Raw genomic sequence first — 18,356 nt, 5'->3', positions numbered from 1 at the left:
GGTTTTTCAGTTGTAAAAGAGGCAAGTATTTCAATTATGACTGGATCACCCAAATCTAACATGGTTAGAACTGTTTCGGGAAGCATCCAAATACACCTTGGCTTATAAGAATGCACCAAGTGCACTTTGCGTGTCTACGAACTGCATGTACAAAAGGATATCAGACAGCGAACATAGACCTATGGCCTTTGGTATAGTTACTGAGCTGTGTAGCGGTCTCAAGGCTTTTCAAGGCAATTCGTTTGCAAACATTGATTAGCAGAGTTTGCTAATTAAAATATTTTTGATTAGCAAACAAACCTATTTGATTAGCAATGTTGTGCTAATACTTTTAATGTCACGGGAAGTTATTTATACCCAAAACATAAAATGAACAACATTTATGTGTACCATTTAAGACAAAACAGAGACGAGTCTGTAAAATGTAAGGGTTTGCTGCATGCATGAACACTAGTTTGCAATTATTTGAGAAAGAAAGAACTTTTCTAGCCTACCTTGCCCATACAGCTCTTTGGCATTTTTGAGAACAGAGGAGATGATTACTGCTGCACTCCCTCTCTCCATTAGCCCAAATGAACTTGCAATGAACAAAAACAACAGAATGGAGAGACCCCTTAGGGAAGAGACTGTTTTCATTGAACAGGGTAATTTAAATAGCTAGCTTTTCTACATGGGTGTCAATTTAATTAGCACACCTACAGAATTGCATAGCAAATTGCTATGCGACACTGCTTATTTTAGGCCTTGTTTTTTTATTTTATTTTATTTATATACAGGAGGAACAATGCTCCTTTGGTCACAAAAGAGCATGCAATAGATAAGAAATCAGATTTGACGGGAAGCAGAGAGCTTCTTACAATTGGGCGAGTTTAAGTGATATTCTGACCAGGTTGTGGAGAGGAGTAAGTTGAACAGCCACCGGGGATAATACATGGGTGGACTTACATAGATTAAGGACAATCATCAATAGAACAGTGCAGGCAGGTGGTACGGCCAGCTGTGTTAGGGATGTGACCATGATGGGTGAAGTGCTAGAGTGGAGGCAAAGAAAGTGAGGGACGGATGCAGGTTACTGGCAAGGGAAAAATGTTAGCTAGAAGGCAGATGAAAGGTAGGTTAAGAGGGCAACTCAGAGTTGAGGAGGTAGGCTTTTAGTTTGGTTTTGAGCAAATTGGTGCAGACTATTGCTCAGATGTGCGAGGGAAGAGAATTCCATGCACATGGAACAAAACGAGAGAAAGAGTGGAAGCTAGAGGAAGCACAGGAAGGGCGACGAGCCACAAGGGTAGTCGAGGAGGCAGAACGGAGTTTACAGGAAGGCTTGTACAGTTGGATAGAGAGGAACAGATATAGGGGTTCCTTACCGTGGATAGATTTGTGAACCAAGAGAAGACGGTCCTGTTTTACACTGTCAGCCACCCAGCCTGGTGATGGTACGAGGAAGTAGGTGTGAAATGAGGGAGTTCAAAGAGTCCTGGTAGCAAAGTTAATGATCTTGTCAAGAGGACAGAAAGTATAGTTGGGAAGGCCAGAGAGGATGCTGGCACAGTAGTCCAGTTTAGAGAAGACAAGAGTGGTTAAGAAATGCTTGGCAGTGATGAAGGGAAGAAGGTGCCTGATTTTCCTAATATTTAGGATGTTGAGGCGAGCTGCCATTGTAGCTTTGGAGGTGAAAGAAGAGAAGGTGTCAGACGGGTCATAGGTGACACCTAGGTTTCTAGCTAAAGAAGAGTAGGAGAGTGTCAGGTGGGAACCGTATAGGCAGAGTAAGAGATGAGAGAGAGCTTTTGTTAGGGAAGAAGAGCACCTCTGTTTCGGTAGAGTTTAACAGCAAAGCCATCTAACATTTAATGGCAGAGACACATTTGGAAATTCTGATAGAGAGATCAGAGGAGAGTTCAGGAAAAGAGAAGAAGATGTGGGTGTCCTCCGCGAAGAGTTGGTACAAGAGCCCAAAGGAGGAGATTAGTACCCCAAGATCAGAGGTGTACAGTGTAAGGAGGAGAGGACAAAAGACAGAGACCTGTGGAACACCAACAGTTAGATGAGTGAGTTGAGAGGTGTTGTTGTTCCAGGAGACAGAGAATGGGTGAGGTGGCAGGTAGGATTCATTCCAGGCAAGGGCTAAAAAAAACGAATCCCAAGAAAAGAGAGTATTAAGTAGATCAGAGTGATCGACAGTGTCAAAGGCAGTGGAGAGGTCTAGGAAAATTAGGATAGAGGATAGGTTAGAGTGCTTTGCAGAGGCAATGAAGTTAGAGACATGCATGAGAGCAGTTTCCGTCTAGTGACAGGATCGGAAACCTGCTTATCGGGTGTCTCAAAGGTTGTGGATGTCATAGAAATGTGTAGGACGGTTGTACACAACCCTTTCAAGCACTTTATATGCGGAAGGAGAGACACAGGGCGAAGGTTAGCCGGTAAGTACGGGTCAGTCCCTTGCTATTTTGGGAGAGGGGTGAGCATGGCCATTTTCAAAATAGAAAAAAAAGCAAGTAGAGTCGAAGGACAGGTTGAATAGTTCAGCAAGTTAGAGGCCATTAAAGGGGCATTAAGCTTGACTAGCTGAGGAGCAAGAGGGTCTGATGGGGCACAAGAGGGGTTAGCCTTCATCAGTAGAGATAGCATTTCTTCAGTATTAGTGTGACTAAAGTGGGAGATGGTGCCAGAGGATGATGATAGAGTAGGCAGAATGTAAAAAGCAGGAGGAGGGAGTGTGAGGAAGGTCAGGACAGAGTCTCTAATTTTGGTAATTTTTGCAGCAAAGTATTCAGTTAGGTCATTAGCTGTGAGAGTGGAGTTGATAGTCAGGAGTGAGGAGTGAGTTTAGAGTGCCCTGTAGCCGGCGAGGATGGTTGGAGTGAGAGTCAATGAGTGTTAGGTGGAATTCCCTTTTCTCTCTATCAAGAGTGGACTTGAGAGAGTTCAGGGCAGAGAGGTAGAGTTGCAGGTCCTCATGTGAGTGGGTACGCCTCCATTTGTGCAGCAGCCGATGCAGGTCTGTGCGGAGAGAGCGTATGAGTGAGGTGACCCACGGTTGAGGATGCTGAGACCTAGGGCTGAAAGTAAGCCGTGGCAAGTGGTAGGAGAATATAGTAGGGATTGGAAGCTGGAGAAGGCAGTGTTGCAAGAGACATCAGGTGTGAAGGAGGAGAGTGAGAACAGTATGGCAGAGAGAAAGGGGGGGAATGGCAGAAGGTTTCAATCTCCTTTTATTAATAGGTGAGGCAAGTGCTGAGGAGAGGTCACAGGGTGGAAAGGAGATGGTGGTGGAAAAAATGGCATGATCAGATAAGGATGGTGTAACAGTAGTATCAGTGGCTGTGAGAGCGATGGCAATGAATACGAGATCTAAAGAGTTACCCCCGGTTTGGGTAGGTAGTTTATAGATAGAGTGGAGAGTGTGGTCACTAAGAAAAGACTGAAGTTCAGATGTATGAGAAGGTGACCTGAACTCAAACGCAAGTCACAAAGGATCTGACAAGTGATGGGTCATGGCTGAGTTTGTAGAAAGGCTGCCTGGCCAGTCTGGAATCAGTTGTTTGCTCCTGCAAGCCTGTAAGATGTCTGCCAGTCCAGAGGATTCCCAACAGATACCAAATCTAGGCTGCCAGTTCCTTCTGGTGGCTGTACACCTGCAAGAAACCTGAAAACGCCAATGTAGGTTTCCCTAGAGCTTCCTGTCCAGTGTCCTTTCCTGTGTCCAAGCACTTCCTGTCCCATGTCCAAGCACTTCCTGTCCCATGTCCAAGCACTTCCTGTCCAATGTCTCATTTGTTTGCAACAAACACACACTTCCTTTGATTTACTCTTGCACATGCCATTATGAATCTATTTTCCCGATTTTAGAAGATGTCTTACTTGATGAAGGAGGGTCTCCCAGTTGAAAGTGTTAAAGCGCCATGAATCCTTTACGGAATGTGTGAGACCAATATTTACAGTTGATGCCAAAAAGAATAGGAAAAATACAACAAAGCTGAATCCCTGGTATGATAAAGATTGTAGGAGGGCCAAAGAAAACTTGATCTTGAACGTGAAAAATGCAATAGACACGGGAAGGGAGACAATAACAACGGGCAGCACTAGGTAGAAAAGTTTGCTGAAAGAAAAAAAAGAGGAGTATTGTAAAGATACATGGAAATCCTTCATTGATACTAGTAAAAATCAAAGAAGATTATGGAGTCTCATAGGGACGGGAACTAATGAGGGCCAAAATCAAATTCCGTACAATATCCCAGAGTCAGCCTGGCATCTGCATTTCTCATCATCAATGTATGAAGAATCCAGAGTCTTTTTGGACAAAAGTCAAACTGGCATGGATATCAACATGGGAGACCCCCTTATGTTCTCACTTGGTGAAGTCATTGCTGCACTTAACAGCCAAAAGGCTGAGAAAGCGCCAGGACCAGATAAGGTGCCAGTGGATTTCTATAAAGCTGAACCTCTGATCTGGGCACCGTATCTCACAAAGCTCTTTAATGCCGTCCGGGCAGCAAACCTTGTCCCACAATCATGGGCACAGGCCGAAATTGTGACATTACAGTAAAAGGGCCGGAAGGAAGATCCCGGGAATTACCGCTCAATATCGCTGCTGAATGCGGGAGGGAAAATATTTGCGAAGGCATTGTTGACCCACCTGGAGTCTTGGATGGAAGGAGATAATGTTCTACATCAAATACAGGCTGGTTTTCCGGCCAAATATTACTACTATTGATCAATGCCTCTGGTCGGGTCTTATATGTGACAAGTATGTAACCTTAAGAAAGATGACATTATATGTCACATTTGTGGACTTAAAAATGGTCTTTGAGCAGGTACCAAGGGCACTATTGTGGAATACTTTGAGAGATATGGGGATCCTGCTAGCCCTTCCTAGGGAAATACAGAGTCTTGATAGCAGCCGTGGTAAGATGGAGTGTTGACGGCAGGGTTACAAAAACAATACCTATTCAAGTGGGAGTATGCCAAGAATGCTAACTGGCCCCAAAACTCTTTTGTCTTTTTATTAATGGTATAATTTCTAAATTGGTACTCCTTCCCGGTGATGCACCAACTTTGGCTGTTGGCAGCCTGTCCGATTCTGATGTTTGCAGACAATGCGGTTTTATTGTCTCTGACTCCACGCAGCCTGGGAAACCAGCTGCTGGCATTTGAAGACTTCTGCGTCTACAATGGGCTGTCCATCAATGTAAAAAAACATAAGAGAATGATTTTTAGGAAAAACAGAACCAAGGGGCTTAATGAAATTAGCTTAAAATTGAAAGGGGAGCCTATCGAACAAGTTAAAGAATATGATTATTTGGGAGTTCGTTTTACAGAAAAATGTAATTGGTCTCCCTAAGTCACTAAAGCAAATATTACACTTAAGAGATATGGTGGAGCAATTGCAAAGTTTGCTCAGAACTATGGCAATGGGGCTGTTAAAGTATCTCTAGAAGCCTATTCTGCACCTGCCAGACAAGCGGCTTTATACAGTGCGGAAATTGTGGGGAGGAATGAACTGTGACAGATTAAATTACTGAAAGACTTTTGGATCTCCCCATTAGTACCCCTATCATTCAGGTTTTTGCAGAGGTCAATACACATAGAATTGGGTTCCTGTGTGGATCAAAACCTCTCCTTTTTTGGGCAAGGGTGTGGTCTTCCCCAGGATTTGCTGTATATTGATCTGCGATCCAAGACATCCTCTCACAGGAGGGAGGTTGCTCGCTCCTGTGGCTCGCATTTTTGAAAGAGGTTTTATTTTCACTTGGCTTCTGTGACTATTGGCAAAACCCCCAATTCATCGATAGTGGCGCTAAATCAAGGATCAAAAAGGCCATGAAGTATAATGAAGTGAGTGTATTCCTCATTGATATTTTAAGACGTGAGAGGGGAAGAAGGTATTGGGAGTGCAAGCAGACCTTTGGATATGAAACCTATTTGGATATCGTTTCGCCAAAACTTTCTAGGGCCTTATAGCTCAAGCTTCGATTTGGAACATTACCGTTAGCTGAATTATTGCACAGATGGAACCGTAATCTTCCTAACAAATGTCCTATGTACCAAAACAAGATCGAAAATACAATGCACTTTTTGTTATTTTGGCCATTATACTGGAATATTAGGAAGAGATGATCTTAAGCCATTATTTAGGCATAGATCAATTATAACTGCAAAATATGCCCTAGCACTGTGTATTAAATCAAGGGAGGAACTGGCAGTAAATTATCTAAAGAGCGCTTGGAGGCCACATCCTGTTTCATGGCCTAAGACTATTGGGTACTTAAATTGGGAGTCCAACATACGTACTCGATTTTGCTAGATCTGAGAAAATTAATGATCAGACTCACTTTCTTGTATCTAAATAATGCTCAAAAACTGTTTTGTACTTTGAAGATGACTTATGATGTTTTATTCCTGGCTTCTTAATATAATATTTTTATATTTGCTGATTTTAGGCTGCAGCCATGAGATCTGAAGCTTGAAGTTATCCGCTCTGAGAATTTATGTGTATACATTTATAAATATGAATATTTTATGACTTTATTGAAATGCCATGTGTAATTCCCTATGAAGATGCACTTAGGTTTTTTTTCTCTACTAGTTAAGATTCTTAAATATATCTGTGTTGTTGCTTTTATGATTCTTGGATCGAAATAAAGCACAATTGACAGACTGAGTGACATCAAGGAAATCAGAAACACTAAAGATGGCGATGCCAGTCAGCAGACGTTGGTGTTGCACTGTAGAAACAGCGGGCACCAAGAAAAGCAGTGATTTTCTCTTCCACTCACCGTGTCCAACTTTGTTCAGGGCTTTCTCCTTTGGTACCAGGAACTCTCCTGATTTAAAACAAAACAAAAAGATATATTATGTTACGCTGCTCCCTCTGGAAGCAGTCCACAAGTTAGGGGACCTCCTGATACATTGCTACCTCTGGAAGCAGTCCATAAGCTGGAGTACCTTCTGATATACTGCTACCTCTGGAAGCAGTCCACAAGCTAGAGGACTTTCTGATACGCTGCTACCTCTGGAAGCAGTCCACAAGCTAGAGGACTTTCTGATACACTGCTACCTCTGGAAGCAGTCCACAAGCTAGAGGACTTTCTGATACACTGCTACCTCTGGAAGCAGTCCATAAGCTAGAGGACCTTCTGATACGCTGATCCATCTGGAGGCAGTCCACAAGCTAGAGGACTTTCTGATACGCTGCTACCTCTGGAAGCAGTCCACAAGCTAGAGGACTTTTATGATACACTGCTACCTCTGGAAGCAGTCCATAAGCTAGAGGACCTTCTGATACGCTGATCCATTTGGAGGCAGTCCACAAGCTAGAGGACTTTCTGATACGCTGCTACCTCTGGAAGCAGTCCACAAGCTAGAGGACTTTCTGATACACTGCTACCTCTGGAAGCAGTCCATAAGCTAGAGGACCTTCTGATACGCTGATCCATCTGGAGGCAGTCCACAAGCTAGAGGACTTTCTGATACGCTGCTCCCTCTGGAAGCAGTCCACAAGCTAGAGGACTTTCTGATACGCTGCTACATCTGAAAAGTTGTACGCCTGGGGTAAAGTCAGTGGCATGTTAGATGGCCTCTGCAAATTCAGCAGGTCAATATCAGGTTGGATCAATGTTCTAGTGAGGTAATGGAGATTTGTATAGCACAGTGCTGCCAATTTGATGGACTCTTGTTGCTTTGGGACCTACATGAAAAAGCACAAGGTTTGGTTAGGAGCAGAGGTAGCAGAGCAAGACTGGTTTGCTCTTGTGTTGATGTGTGAAAAGTCAAACAAAAGGTGACAAAGTAAAGAGTACCCATTGCACACTTAAAAGGCAGGTATGTGTAAAAAAGGGAATAACAATAAAGCCTGTGATACTGAATGGACAGACCTGTGGTAAGAAAGAGCCCACCACACAGTGAAGGGATGGACCTGTGCAAAAAGGCAAGAACCCATCATATGGTGAAGTGACACACGTGCAAAAAAGAATCCACCTGGCAGTGGGGTAAAAGGTGTGTGCACAAAAACAACAAACCAGGGAGTGGAGGAACGGGTGTGTGCAAAACAAGAATGCACTGTACAGAAAGTGCCCGTGGTGTGCAGAATGAAAGATCCCAGTGCACAGCACAGGGTAATCAAAGAAGCTGTATAGCTCATGCATTACACAGTGAGGCGGCACCCTGGAGGGCATCGCCCACTGCACAGGATCAAACACGGGCATAGTTTTGGGGTGTAGTTTACTGCTGAATCCAGTGCATGCTTGACTTAAAGAGTTGTACAGTCTTCTCCTTTACTGCAGAGGCCTCGGAAATATGAATTCAACACAATCCCATTGATGAACAGCCAATGGGTCCCAAGCTCTCCCACTATTTCATTTTAAATAAGGTTTACCGTTTTCATCAAAAACTCCTTTTTCAAAGAAGAATCGGATCTTGTCGCCACTGGTCATGAAATAGTCTGAACTGCCCTGCAGGTGAAAAATAGAAAAAGGAGAGCACATTATGACAAAAATAAAAAATAAACCACAGTGAACTGAAGTAGGAGAGCGGTACCACGTTATCCCTTCTGAGCAAAAGTCAAAAAGCCATCAGTGCAAGCTCTGCCGGAAAATGTGGTATAACTTCAGAATGCTGACCACAGGAGAATCCCGGAAAAGCAGCCTTCTATGCCATAGGGAAGACACCATCACAACTAATGCAGCCTTAAAAAGGCGAGGACAATGATTCATCCTAACAAAATAATACAGACCCTTCCACAAAAGTATACACCCGCCAATCCAACCACCCAAACAAGATACCCATCAACAAGACCGTATAGACCATCAAAGAAAGTACACCTGCCAATCCAACCACCCAAACAAGAGACCCATCAACAAGATCATATAGACCATCAAAGAAAGTACACCCGCCAATCCAACCGCCCAAACAAGATACCCATCAACAAGACCGTATAGACCATCAAAGAAAGTACACACGCCAATCCAGCCGCCCAAATAAGATACCCATCAACAAGACCGTATAGACCATCAAAGAAAGTACACCTGCCAATCCAACCGCCCAAACAAGATACCCATCAACAAGACCGTATAGACCATCAAAGAAAGTACGCACGCCAATCCAACCGCCCAAACAAGATACCCATCAACAAGACCGTATAGATCAAAGAAAGTACACCTGCCAATCCAACCGCCCAAACAAAAGACCCATCAACAAGATCGTATAGACCATCAAAGAAAGTACACCCGCCAATCCAACCGCCCAAACAAGATACCCATCAACAAGACCGTATAGACCATCAAAGAAAGTACACACGCCAATCCAGCCGCCCAAACAAGATACCCATCAACAAGACCGTATAGACCATCAAAGAAAGTACACCTGCCAATCCAACTGCCCAACCAAGATACCCATCAACAAGACCGTATAGACCATCAAAGAAAGTACACCTGCCAATCCAACCGGCCAAACAAGATACCCATCAACAAGACCGTATAGACCATCAAAGAAAGTACACACGCCAATCCAACCGCCCAAACAAGAGACCCATCAACAAGATTGTATAGACCATCAAAGAAAGTACACCCGCCAATCCAACCGCCCAAACAAGATACCCATCAACAAGACCGTATAGACCATCAAAGAAAGTACACCTGCCAATCCAACCGCCCAAACAAGATACCCATCAACAAGACCGTATAGACCATCAAAGAAAGTACACACGCCAATCCAACCGCCCAAACAAGAGACCCATCAACAAGATCGTATAGACCATCAAAGAAAGTACACCCGCCAATCCAACCGCCCAAACAAGATACCCATCAACAAGACCGTATAGACCATCAAAGAAAGTACACACGCCAATCCAGCCGCCCAAACAAGAGACCCATCAACAAGACCGTATAGACCATCAAAGAAAGTACACACGCCAATCCAACCGCCCAAACAAGAGACCCATCAACAAGATTGTATAGACCATCAAAGAAAGTACACCCGCCAATCCAACCGCCCAAACAAGATACCCATCAACAAGACTGTATAGACCATCAAAGAAAGTACACCTGCCAATCCAACCGCCCAAACAAGATACCCATCAACAAGACCGTATAGACCATCAAAGAAAGTACACCTGCCAATCCAACCGGCCAAACAAGATACCCATCAACAAGACCGTATAGACCATCAAAGAAAGTACACACGCCAATCCAGCCGCCCAAACAAGATACCCATCAACAAGATTGTACAGACCATCAAAGAAAGTACCCCCGCCAATCCAACCGCCCAAACAAGATACCCATCAACAAGACCGTATAGACCATCAAAGAAAGTACACAAGCCAATCCAACCGCCCAAACAAGAGACCCATCAACAAGACCGTATAGACCATCAAAGAAAGTACAACCTCATCAACAAGACAATGAAGCCTCTTCAATAGCAACATTCCAACAAAAAGAGTAAACACCAGTAAAAAAGAGAGTAGAGACCCCAATACAAGCACCCAAACAAGAGATCCATCAACAAGAGAGTATAGACCCATCAACCTAGTCATCCACAAAAGAGCACAGGCTCATCAAAAAGAAGATGAACCCATCAACAAGAGAGTACAGACCTATCAATACAACCACCAAAACAGAATAAAGACCCATCAACTAGAGTCTAGACCCACCAAATAAAACACCCAAGAAACCTATCAACACAGCTATCAACAAGACAAAATAGACCATCAGTAGAAGGAAAACTATTCAGCATCAACACTCCAAACAAAAGAGTACAGGCTCATCAATAAGAGTACATGCATACCAAAACAACCACCCAAACAAGAGACACTTCTACACAACTATCAACAAGACAGTACAGACTCATCAACAAGAGTACAGGCACGCCAAAACAACCAACCAAACAAGAGACACTTCTACACAACTATCAACAAGAGGTATGGACCCATCAACAAGAGTAAAGGCACGCCAAAACGACCACCCAAACAAGAGACATTTACCCAACCATCAACAAGAAGTATGGACCCATCAAAAAGAGTACATGCCTACCAAAACAACCACCCAAACAAGAGACACATCTACACAACTATCCACAAGACAGCAAGGACTCATAAACAAGAGTACAGGCACACCAAAACAGCCACCCAAACGAGACACATCTACACAACCATCAACAAGAAAGTATGGGCCCATCAGCAAGAGTACAGGCACACCAAAACAACCACCAAACAAGAGACACGTCTACACAACCATCAACAAGAAAATATGAACCCATCAACAAGAGGACAGTTGCACCAAAACAACCACCCAAACAAGAGACACGTCTACACAACCATCAACAAGACAGTACAGACTCATCAGCAAGTACAGGCACACCAAAACTCCCACCAAAATAAGAGACACATCCACACAATCATCAACAAGACAGTACTGACACATCAACAAGAGTGTAGGCACACCAAAACAACCACCCAAACAAGAGACACATCTACACAACCCTCCACAAGAAAGTATGGACCCATCAACAAGAGTACAGGCACAGCAAAACAACCACCCAAACAAGAGACACGTCTACACAACCACCAACAAGATAATATGAACCCATCAACAAGAGGACAGTTGCACCAAAACAACCACCCAAACAAGAGACACGTCTACACAACCATCAACAAAACAGTACAGACTTATCAGCAAGTACAGGCACACCAAAACACCCACCAAAACAAGAGACACATCCACACAATCCTCAACAAGACAGTACTGACTCATCAACAAGAGTGTAGGCACACCAAACCAACCACCCAAATAAGAGACACGTCTATGCAACCCTCCACAAGAAAGTATGGACCCATCAGCAAGAGAATAAAGAGCACCAACTATCAACAATCCAACAAAAGGGCACAAAAAGAGCAGACTCATCAACAAGACAGTATGGACTCATAAAGAAGAAGGTATGACCCCCATCAACAAGAGACTAAAGAGCCCTCAACATTAACATTACAACAATAGATTGCAGACCCATCAACGATGGAGTATATAACTATTAATGCAACCATCAACAAGAGGATAAAGATCCATCACCATTGCTATCCCCAAAAAAGAGCAGAGGTGCACCAACAAGAGTCTAGACCCACATACAAAACACCCAAACAAGAGGCCTGTCTCCACAACCATCAACAAGACAGAATGGACCTATAAATAAGAAAGTATGACCCATCAACAAGAGAATAAAGAGGCCTCAACATTAACATTACAACAATAGATTGCAGAACCATCAAAAAGAGATTAGAGACCCACCAATGCAAACAAAGGTAATCGAGACCCATCAACATCACCATGCCAATAAGAGTACAGACCCATACATAACATATTATGGACGTATCAATGCAACCATCAACAAGAGAATAAAAGATCCATCGTCACTGCTATCCTAACAAAACCGACAAGTGTATAGACCCACCAAATCAACCATCCAAACAAGTGATCCATCTACACAGCCAGCAAAAAGACAGTTGTGACAAGGCCAGTCTACAGGCCTTGTTAAGTGGGATAGAGATCCATCTCAGCTGAGGGTGGGGAGCCTTCCAGGGGAAAAACCTGAGCCAGCCCTACACGTGAGGGGGAAAAGCAGCAGCTCTAAAGAGTTTAGTTTACACCCCTTCTCTACGTGCCTATATGTTGTTAAGCAGTAAACCTGTCTCACACCATGCCTCAACCCAAGATCCCAAGATGCTCACCAGTCTCTTTCTATCTTTTGTAAAGCAGATGAGCAGCATAGTGCCGAACAGCAGTCAATGCCCCATTTCAGCGGCACAGCCACAGAGACTGAGAAACCCGTGAGCAAAAGAAACCCTCCAAGATATTGTGACTCTACTGTCAGGCGTTGGCAGCAGGAAGAGCCTGGGAAAGAGACAGCGGGTTACAGAACTAACAGGAGCATGCGCCAATTAGAAGCTCACTTTGGCACCCAGGCGGATATGCCACCCGATACCTGTGTTCAATCCTAGACCACCAGGGCCATGAAAGAGAGGCCATACCACCTCCAGGGACTAGATTATGACCACCATGGAAAGACTGCCCCAGGCTGAGACACAGAGCTGTCGGACCCGCCATGGTCGAACCACAGTCTTTCCACGTGGAGCAAGTGGACTTGGCTTAACCCCTTTTTAATGCCTTTTTAGAATACAACACCTTTAGGGCGGGTCTTAGCCCCCTTGTAAAGACTTCCCCTTGCACATAATCCTTCCAGGAGGAGACGATATATCAGAATTGTGTAGGGCAAGCTGCCCATCAGAGTCTATGGAGTGAACATTAAGCAGGGGACAGGGAATGGGAAGTGTGGTTTGTCCAGGTGAGGTCAGCGGAGAAGGAGGAAGACCAAGAGACCAATAGAAGAAAAGAAGAAGCGGTGGAGTGTGGAGGCTACTGTTTGAAAAGGTGAGGCATTGGTTTACTGAGTGTAAGGGTACTGCAGATTTTGTGTATGTGTTTGTGTGGTGATTGAGTAGAGTGAGTTAGTGTAAAGACTGAATGTGAAGCATGGTTACAAAGTGAAAAGAGGTGTTTGGGTAGTAGTGTTTGGAGAGCTAAGTATAAGTAGGAGAGTCGTGGTGATACGAGGAGAGTAGAAGTGGTGGGAAGAAAGTAGTAGTGGTGCGGAAGAGGGAGCAATGGATGAGGGAGTAGTGGTGTGGAAGAGAGAGTAATGAAAGAGGGAGTAGTTGTGTGGAAGGAGGAGAGTAGTGGAAGGAGGAGAGTAGTAGATGTGGGAGAGTAGAAGTGGTAGGAGGAAAGAAGCAGTGGTATGGAAGAGGGAGTAATGGATGAGGGGGTAGTGGTGTGGAAGAGAGTAATGGATGAGGGAGTAGTTGATTGGAGGAGGGAGGAGTGGTGGGAGGGAAGGAGTGGTGGGAGGAGAGTAGTTGAGGTGGGAGGAGAGTAATAGTGGAAGACGGATAGTGTATGGAGGAGGAGTGTAGAAGAGGGAGTAGTGGTGTGTAAGAGAGTAATGGATGAGGGAGTAGTTGTTTGGAAGAGGGAGTAGTGGTGGGAGGGAAGTAGTGGTGGGAGGAGAGTAGTCGAGGTGGGAGGATAGTAATAGTGGTGTGGAAGAGGGATAGTGTATGGAGAAGTGTAGGAGAGGGAGGAGTTGTGACATTGAAGGGTGGAGGCAAGAACTAGGAGTGACGCAGATAGCAAATCTGCAATATTTTGACCTGATCCTACACATCTATGAAACCTGAGCCTTTAGTTCACAGGTGAGATATTCCTTTATTCATTTTTATTAGGGGATGTAATAAATGGGAACCCCAGATTTACAAGGTTATCAACCACTTCTAACTCTTCCAGCTCCAATTTCCAGGGAAATGAGGATTGCCTGTGCGATGTACATATATGTGAAGCACCTTAGTCTTAGAAGAGGCGATATGCACAGAGGTGGCGGGCCCACCCTGTGGGGAACGGCCCGCCACCCAAGTGAAGGGCCAGAGCGAAGCTGAACCGTGTTTCAAAGCGCCACAAGGTTAAATGGGATGGGGACAAGGGAAAATAACAATGGCAAAACAGTAAAATACAGTCATGGTACTACTAGCCCTTGTGGCATTCAGCCATGCAAGCGCATTGAAGAGAAGTGCAGGAGATAGGGAGAGAGAGGGGGGACCAGAGGAGTGGGCAAGTGCTGGTGGAGGGCCCGGGAGGGAAGTGCTAAGGAGAGCCAGGGAGGAGAACCTCGGGCTAAGTGCAAGTGCAGGCGACTCCCGTGGTTCGGATGCAGAGCCCTCAAGCAAGGCCCAAAGGGCAGTGCAGTCAGGGGGTGCTGATATACACTGGGAAGAAGGGCCTAAAATCCTGTGAGATACATGAGGATTAGGCCATCAGTCACAGTGGCAGTGGGGTGATTAGCAGGGAAAGGAAAGAGGTAGAGAGCAGAAGAGTTTTCAGCAGTTTCCGGAACTTGAGGAGGTCTGGCTCAAATCTAAGAGGGGCTGGAAGACTGTTCCAGAGGGAGGTACCAGCCAAGGAGAGACCCCTGCCCCCCAATCTCTGCGTAGAGAAGCGTTTACAGTCAAAGAGTTGGAGTGAGAGGAGCGTAGGGCTAGAGCAGTAGAATATTTAGGAAGAGAAAGTTGGAGGTGGCATGGTCTCAGGCCCCAGAAGGCCTTGTGGATGATGCAAAGGGTCTTGAATTTGATCCTTGCAGCCCCCGGGAGCCAGTGGAGAGATTGTAGGGCTGGAGAGATATGGCCCCTGGGTTGAAGGAAAGGATACGTCTTTCTGCCCTATTCTGGATTAGCTGGAGGGGCATATGGAGGAACAAGGGACATTGAGAAAGAGGTTTTTGCAGTAGTCCAGCCTGGAGAGGACCAGAGCTCTGGAGACATTGAGTTTCTGGGGGAAGGCGACGAAAGGAAGAATGCCTCTGAGGAGGTGGAGCTGGAATTGAGACTTCTTAGTAAGGTCCATGATGTGAGGGATGAAAGAGAGAGAGGAATCGAAGATGACCCCATGGATTTTGGCCTCACCAGATGGTGGGGGTAGAGGGTCCAAAGAGGGTGGCCAGTGGGTAGGAGGGAAAGAGGGCGCAGGTGTCAGAAGGATCTCTGTTTTACTGGGATTAAGGCAGGGATCGTTAGCTGCACACCATGCCTGAATGGTGGACAGGCAGTCAGGGATCAGAGAGGAGGAGGAGGAGGAGGTAGTAGAGGGAGGTTTGAAGGAAAGCTGTATGTCATTGGCATAACACTGGAAATGGGGAGAGGAGGACGAAATCAGGTGAGCGAGAGGGGCAAGATAGATGTTGATAGGATAGAGCCCTAGGGGACACCGCAGGTAAAGAGTTAGGTGGTGGAGGAGAAAGGGCCCAGTTGCAATTGGAAGGGGCAATTAGTGAGAAAAGAGGTCAGCCAATCTAGTGCCCCGTCAGTGATGCCGAGGTTGTCAGGGCGTCGTTTTATGAGGATGGAATGGTTGACCATATCAAAAGCAGAAGAGAGATCAAGGAGAATGAGAACAGCGGGAGAGTTGGAATGGAGATTTGCAAGCATGTTTGCACCAGTGTTCAGGAGAGCAGTTTCCATGCCTCTGGATGCCCGGAATCCAGATTGATGGTCATAAAGGCAACCAACAAGATCAGTGTGGAGGGTTAGTTGGGGAAGGACCAACTTCTCCAAGAGTTTATCCAGAAAGGGGGTAGTCGAAATAAGGCAATAGTTAGCCGGGCAGGAGGAGTCAGCAGACAGCTTTTCTAAGAAAGGGTGCACAAGGGAGTGGTTGAGGGATAGAGGGAAAGAACCAGCTTCAAAGGAGTGGTTACAGAAGTCAGCAAGAGCTGGGGTGAGAGAGGAGTTGTTGCCCTTAATGGTTCTGGAGGAGCAGGGGGCATCTTTTTGGAGGCCTTCATAGAGCGGACCACTTTAGAACTTTAGAGACCTCATCCGGTGCTATGGGCAGGAGGGAGGAGAGTGAAGGGGGTGGAGGAGAGGAACCAAAGGAGGCAGGGTGTAGGTGTGACAGTGGAGATGGTGGTGGAGGAGAGTGAGGACAGGATGTCCAGAGTTTTTGAAGTGAAGTGGGAGGCCAAGCGGTGCAGAGAGCCTGGGAGGGGAGGAGAGAGGTGGAGACTGCAGCTGGACTGGCGAGTTCCTTGCAGATTTTGAAAAGTTTGGCTGTGTTATTAGTGGCTCCGGAGATGCAGGCTTGGATGTGGGCATGCTTCTTGCAACGGATAGAGAAGCGGTATGGCCTTTGGAGCAGGCGCAGGACAGTTTATCAGAGTGTAGGCCCAAGGTCTGCCACTTCCATTCAGAAACTCTGCACTTGCGTTTCAGAGAAGCTAGATTAGAGTTGTACCAGTTGTTGTTCTTAGAGGCAGGTCTTGGCCGGATCCTCATGGCAGGGGCAAGGATGTCAAGGGTGTTAGGGATGGAGAGCTGCAGGTTAGCAAAGAGAGTCGGAGGAAGAATAAGTGAAAGGGGTGCCGGGGATGAAGTTGTAGGCAAACACAGCAACTGATACTTGCTTCATTGGTCAGATGACAGTGAAGGAGGCTGGCAGAGCCAGGGGTGGCACGGATAAAGGGTCAAGAGCCCCCAGACAGGAAGAAAGGAGAGAGTGGTCCGCCCAGGAGAGGGGGGTGGTGACAGGATTGGAGATAGGGATGTCACCAGAAATTAGGGCATCCAGAGTGTGACCGGCAGAGTGGGTCAGACCGGAAGGGAGAATAGAGAAGGAGAGGAGTCACAGAGGACACATAACTGAGAGTCGGTTGAATCAAGGGAGTCGAGGTGGATGTTGAAATCTCCAAGGAGTAGGAGTTTGGACGAAGAGATTGAGAGGGAGGAGGCAAGGTCGGCCCATTCAGAGAGATGGGGCCAGGAAGTATGACTCGCCAGCCCTTTGCCTTTTGGGCAGCATACATCTACCAGAATGCATCAGCTGGTTTAACCCAAAACCCGGAATGCAACATGAAAGTAGTTTGGTCCAAAACTGCAACAGTAAAACCAATGAATGAATGCCATGGCCGTTTGTGGGTTTAAACATGGGAGTTATGCTATGAACAAAGTCTATGAATGAGTGCATACAGTGGTACTGGGTAGCAGGCAGGTCGATTCCTAACAGTATCTCCCTAGCAAGAGAGCCCCCATTAGCCATCCTTACAAATAGACTAGATTGATCATGAGGGCCCATAATAAGTCATAGAAGGCTGCCTGGAATCCCCCATTTATGAAGCGTGGACCAAAGGTGTCCCCCATTCAGCAGGCAGATTTCAGGTGAAATGATGCCAAATAGATGTTGCTAGTCCCCGCCCCACCCTTTCATGCAGAATCCTGCAGAAATGTCAAGATTAATCCGTTGAGGTTTTCACTGGGTCCCCTTCTAAACCCGGTGTGCAGCTTTTTTAATCTTTCAGACTCTCATGCCCAATCCTGTAGATGACACAGAAAGGCAGAGGCAGAAATCTTGCTAGCCGCGTCAAGGATTGAGATCGGGCGGTCATTTTTTGGTACGGTTTTAGATCTCCGTTTGTGAATTGGTATTACATGCGCCATCCTCCAAGTGGAGGGGTATCGACCCATTGTTACAATCTCCTTAAATAGAAAAGATAGGGTAATCGCCGATACACACGCATCACCCTTAAATAACCGATTACTCAATTTATTGGGGTGTGGGGCACACAAATTGCTTGATCAAACAATTAGATTAGAAAGTAGGGGGTACCAATCAGTAGCACTAACGTGGGGCTACGGACACCTGAATTAGGGACGGATCCCTAGTAAAATGAGAGAGGAGGAGGGACAGCCCTAGTTCCCACAATGCTAAATAAAAACCCATAGACTGCTCTGGTGACTCAGTGTTTTCTGTGTCATCTGTAACATGTGGTGT

The 18,356-nt window shown here is 45.7% G+C and overlaps 1 protein-coding gene across 2 annotated transcripts in view; it reads right to left on the bottom strand.

Moving 5' to 3' along the window:
• Positions 1-18,356, bottom strand: part of PHYHD1 (phytanoyl-CoA dioxygenase domain containing 1) — a 139,077-nt gene that overhangs the window by 69,105 nt on the left and 51,616 nt on the right. For both annotated transcript variants that reach the window (XM_069609199.1, XM_069609200.1), the window contains exons 3-4: positions 8,375-8,450; positions 6,777-6,824 (exon numbers count right to left, since the gene is read on the bottom strand). In XM_069609199.1, coding sequence (XP_069465300.1) covers positions 6,777-6,824; positions 8,375-8,450 — 124 coding nt within the window. The remainder of the gene's footprint in view (positions 1-6,776; positions 6,825-8,374; positions 8,451-18,356) is intronic.

Source organism: Ambystoma mexicanum, chromosome 8, assembly GCF_040938575.1.
Source record: "Ambystoma mexicanum isolate Mex_15411 chromosome 8, UKY_AmexF1_1, whole genome shotgun sequence".
NCBI lineage: Eukaryota > Metazoa > Chordata > Amphibia > Caudata > Ambystomatidae > Ambystoma > Ambystoma mexicanum.
This window is presented reverse-complemented; position numbering and strand designations above follow the sequence as displayed.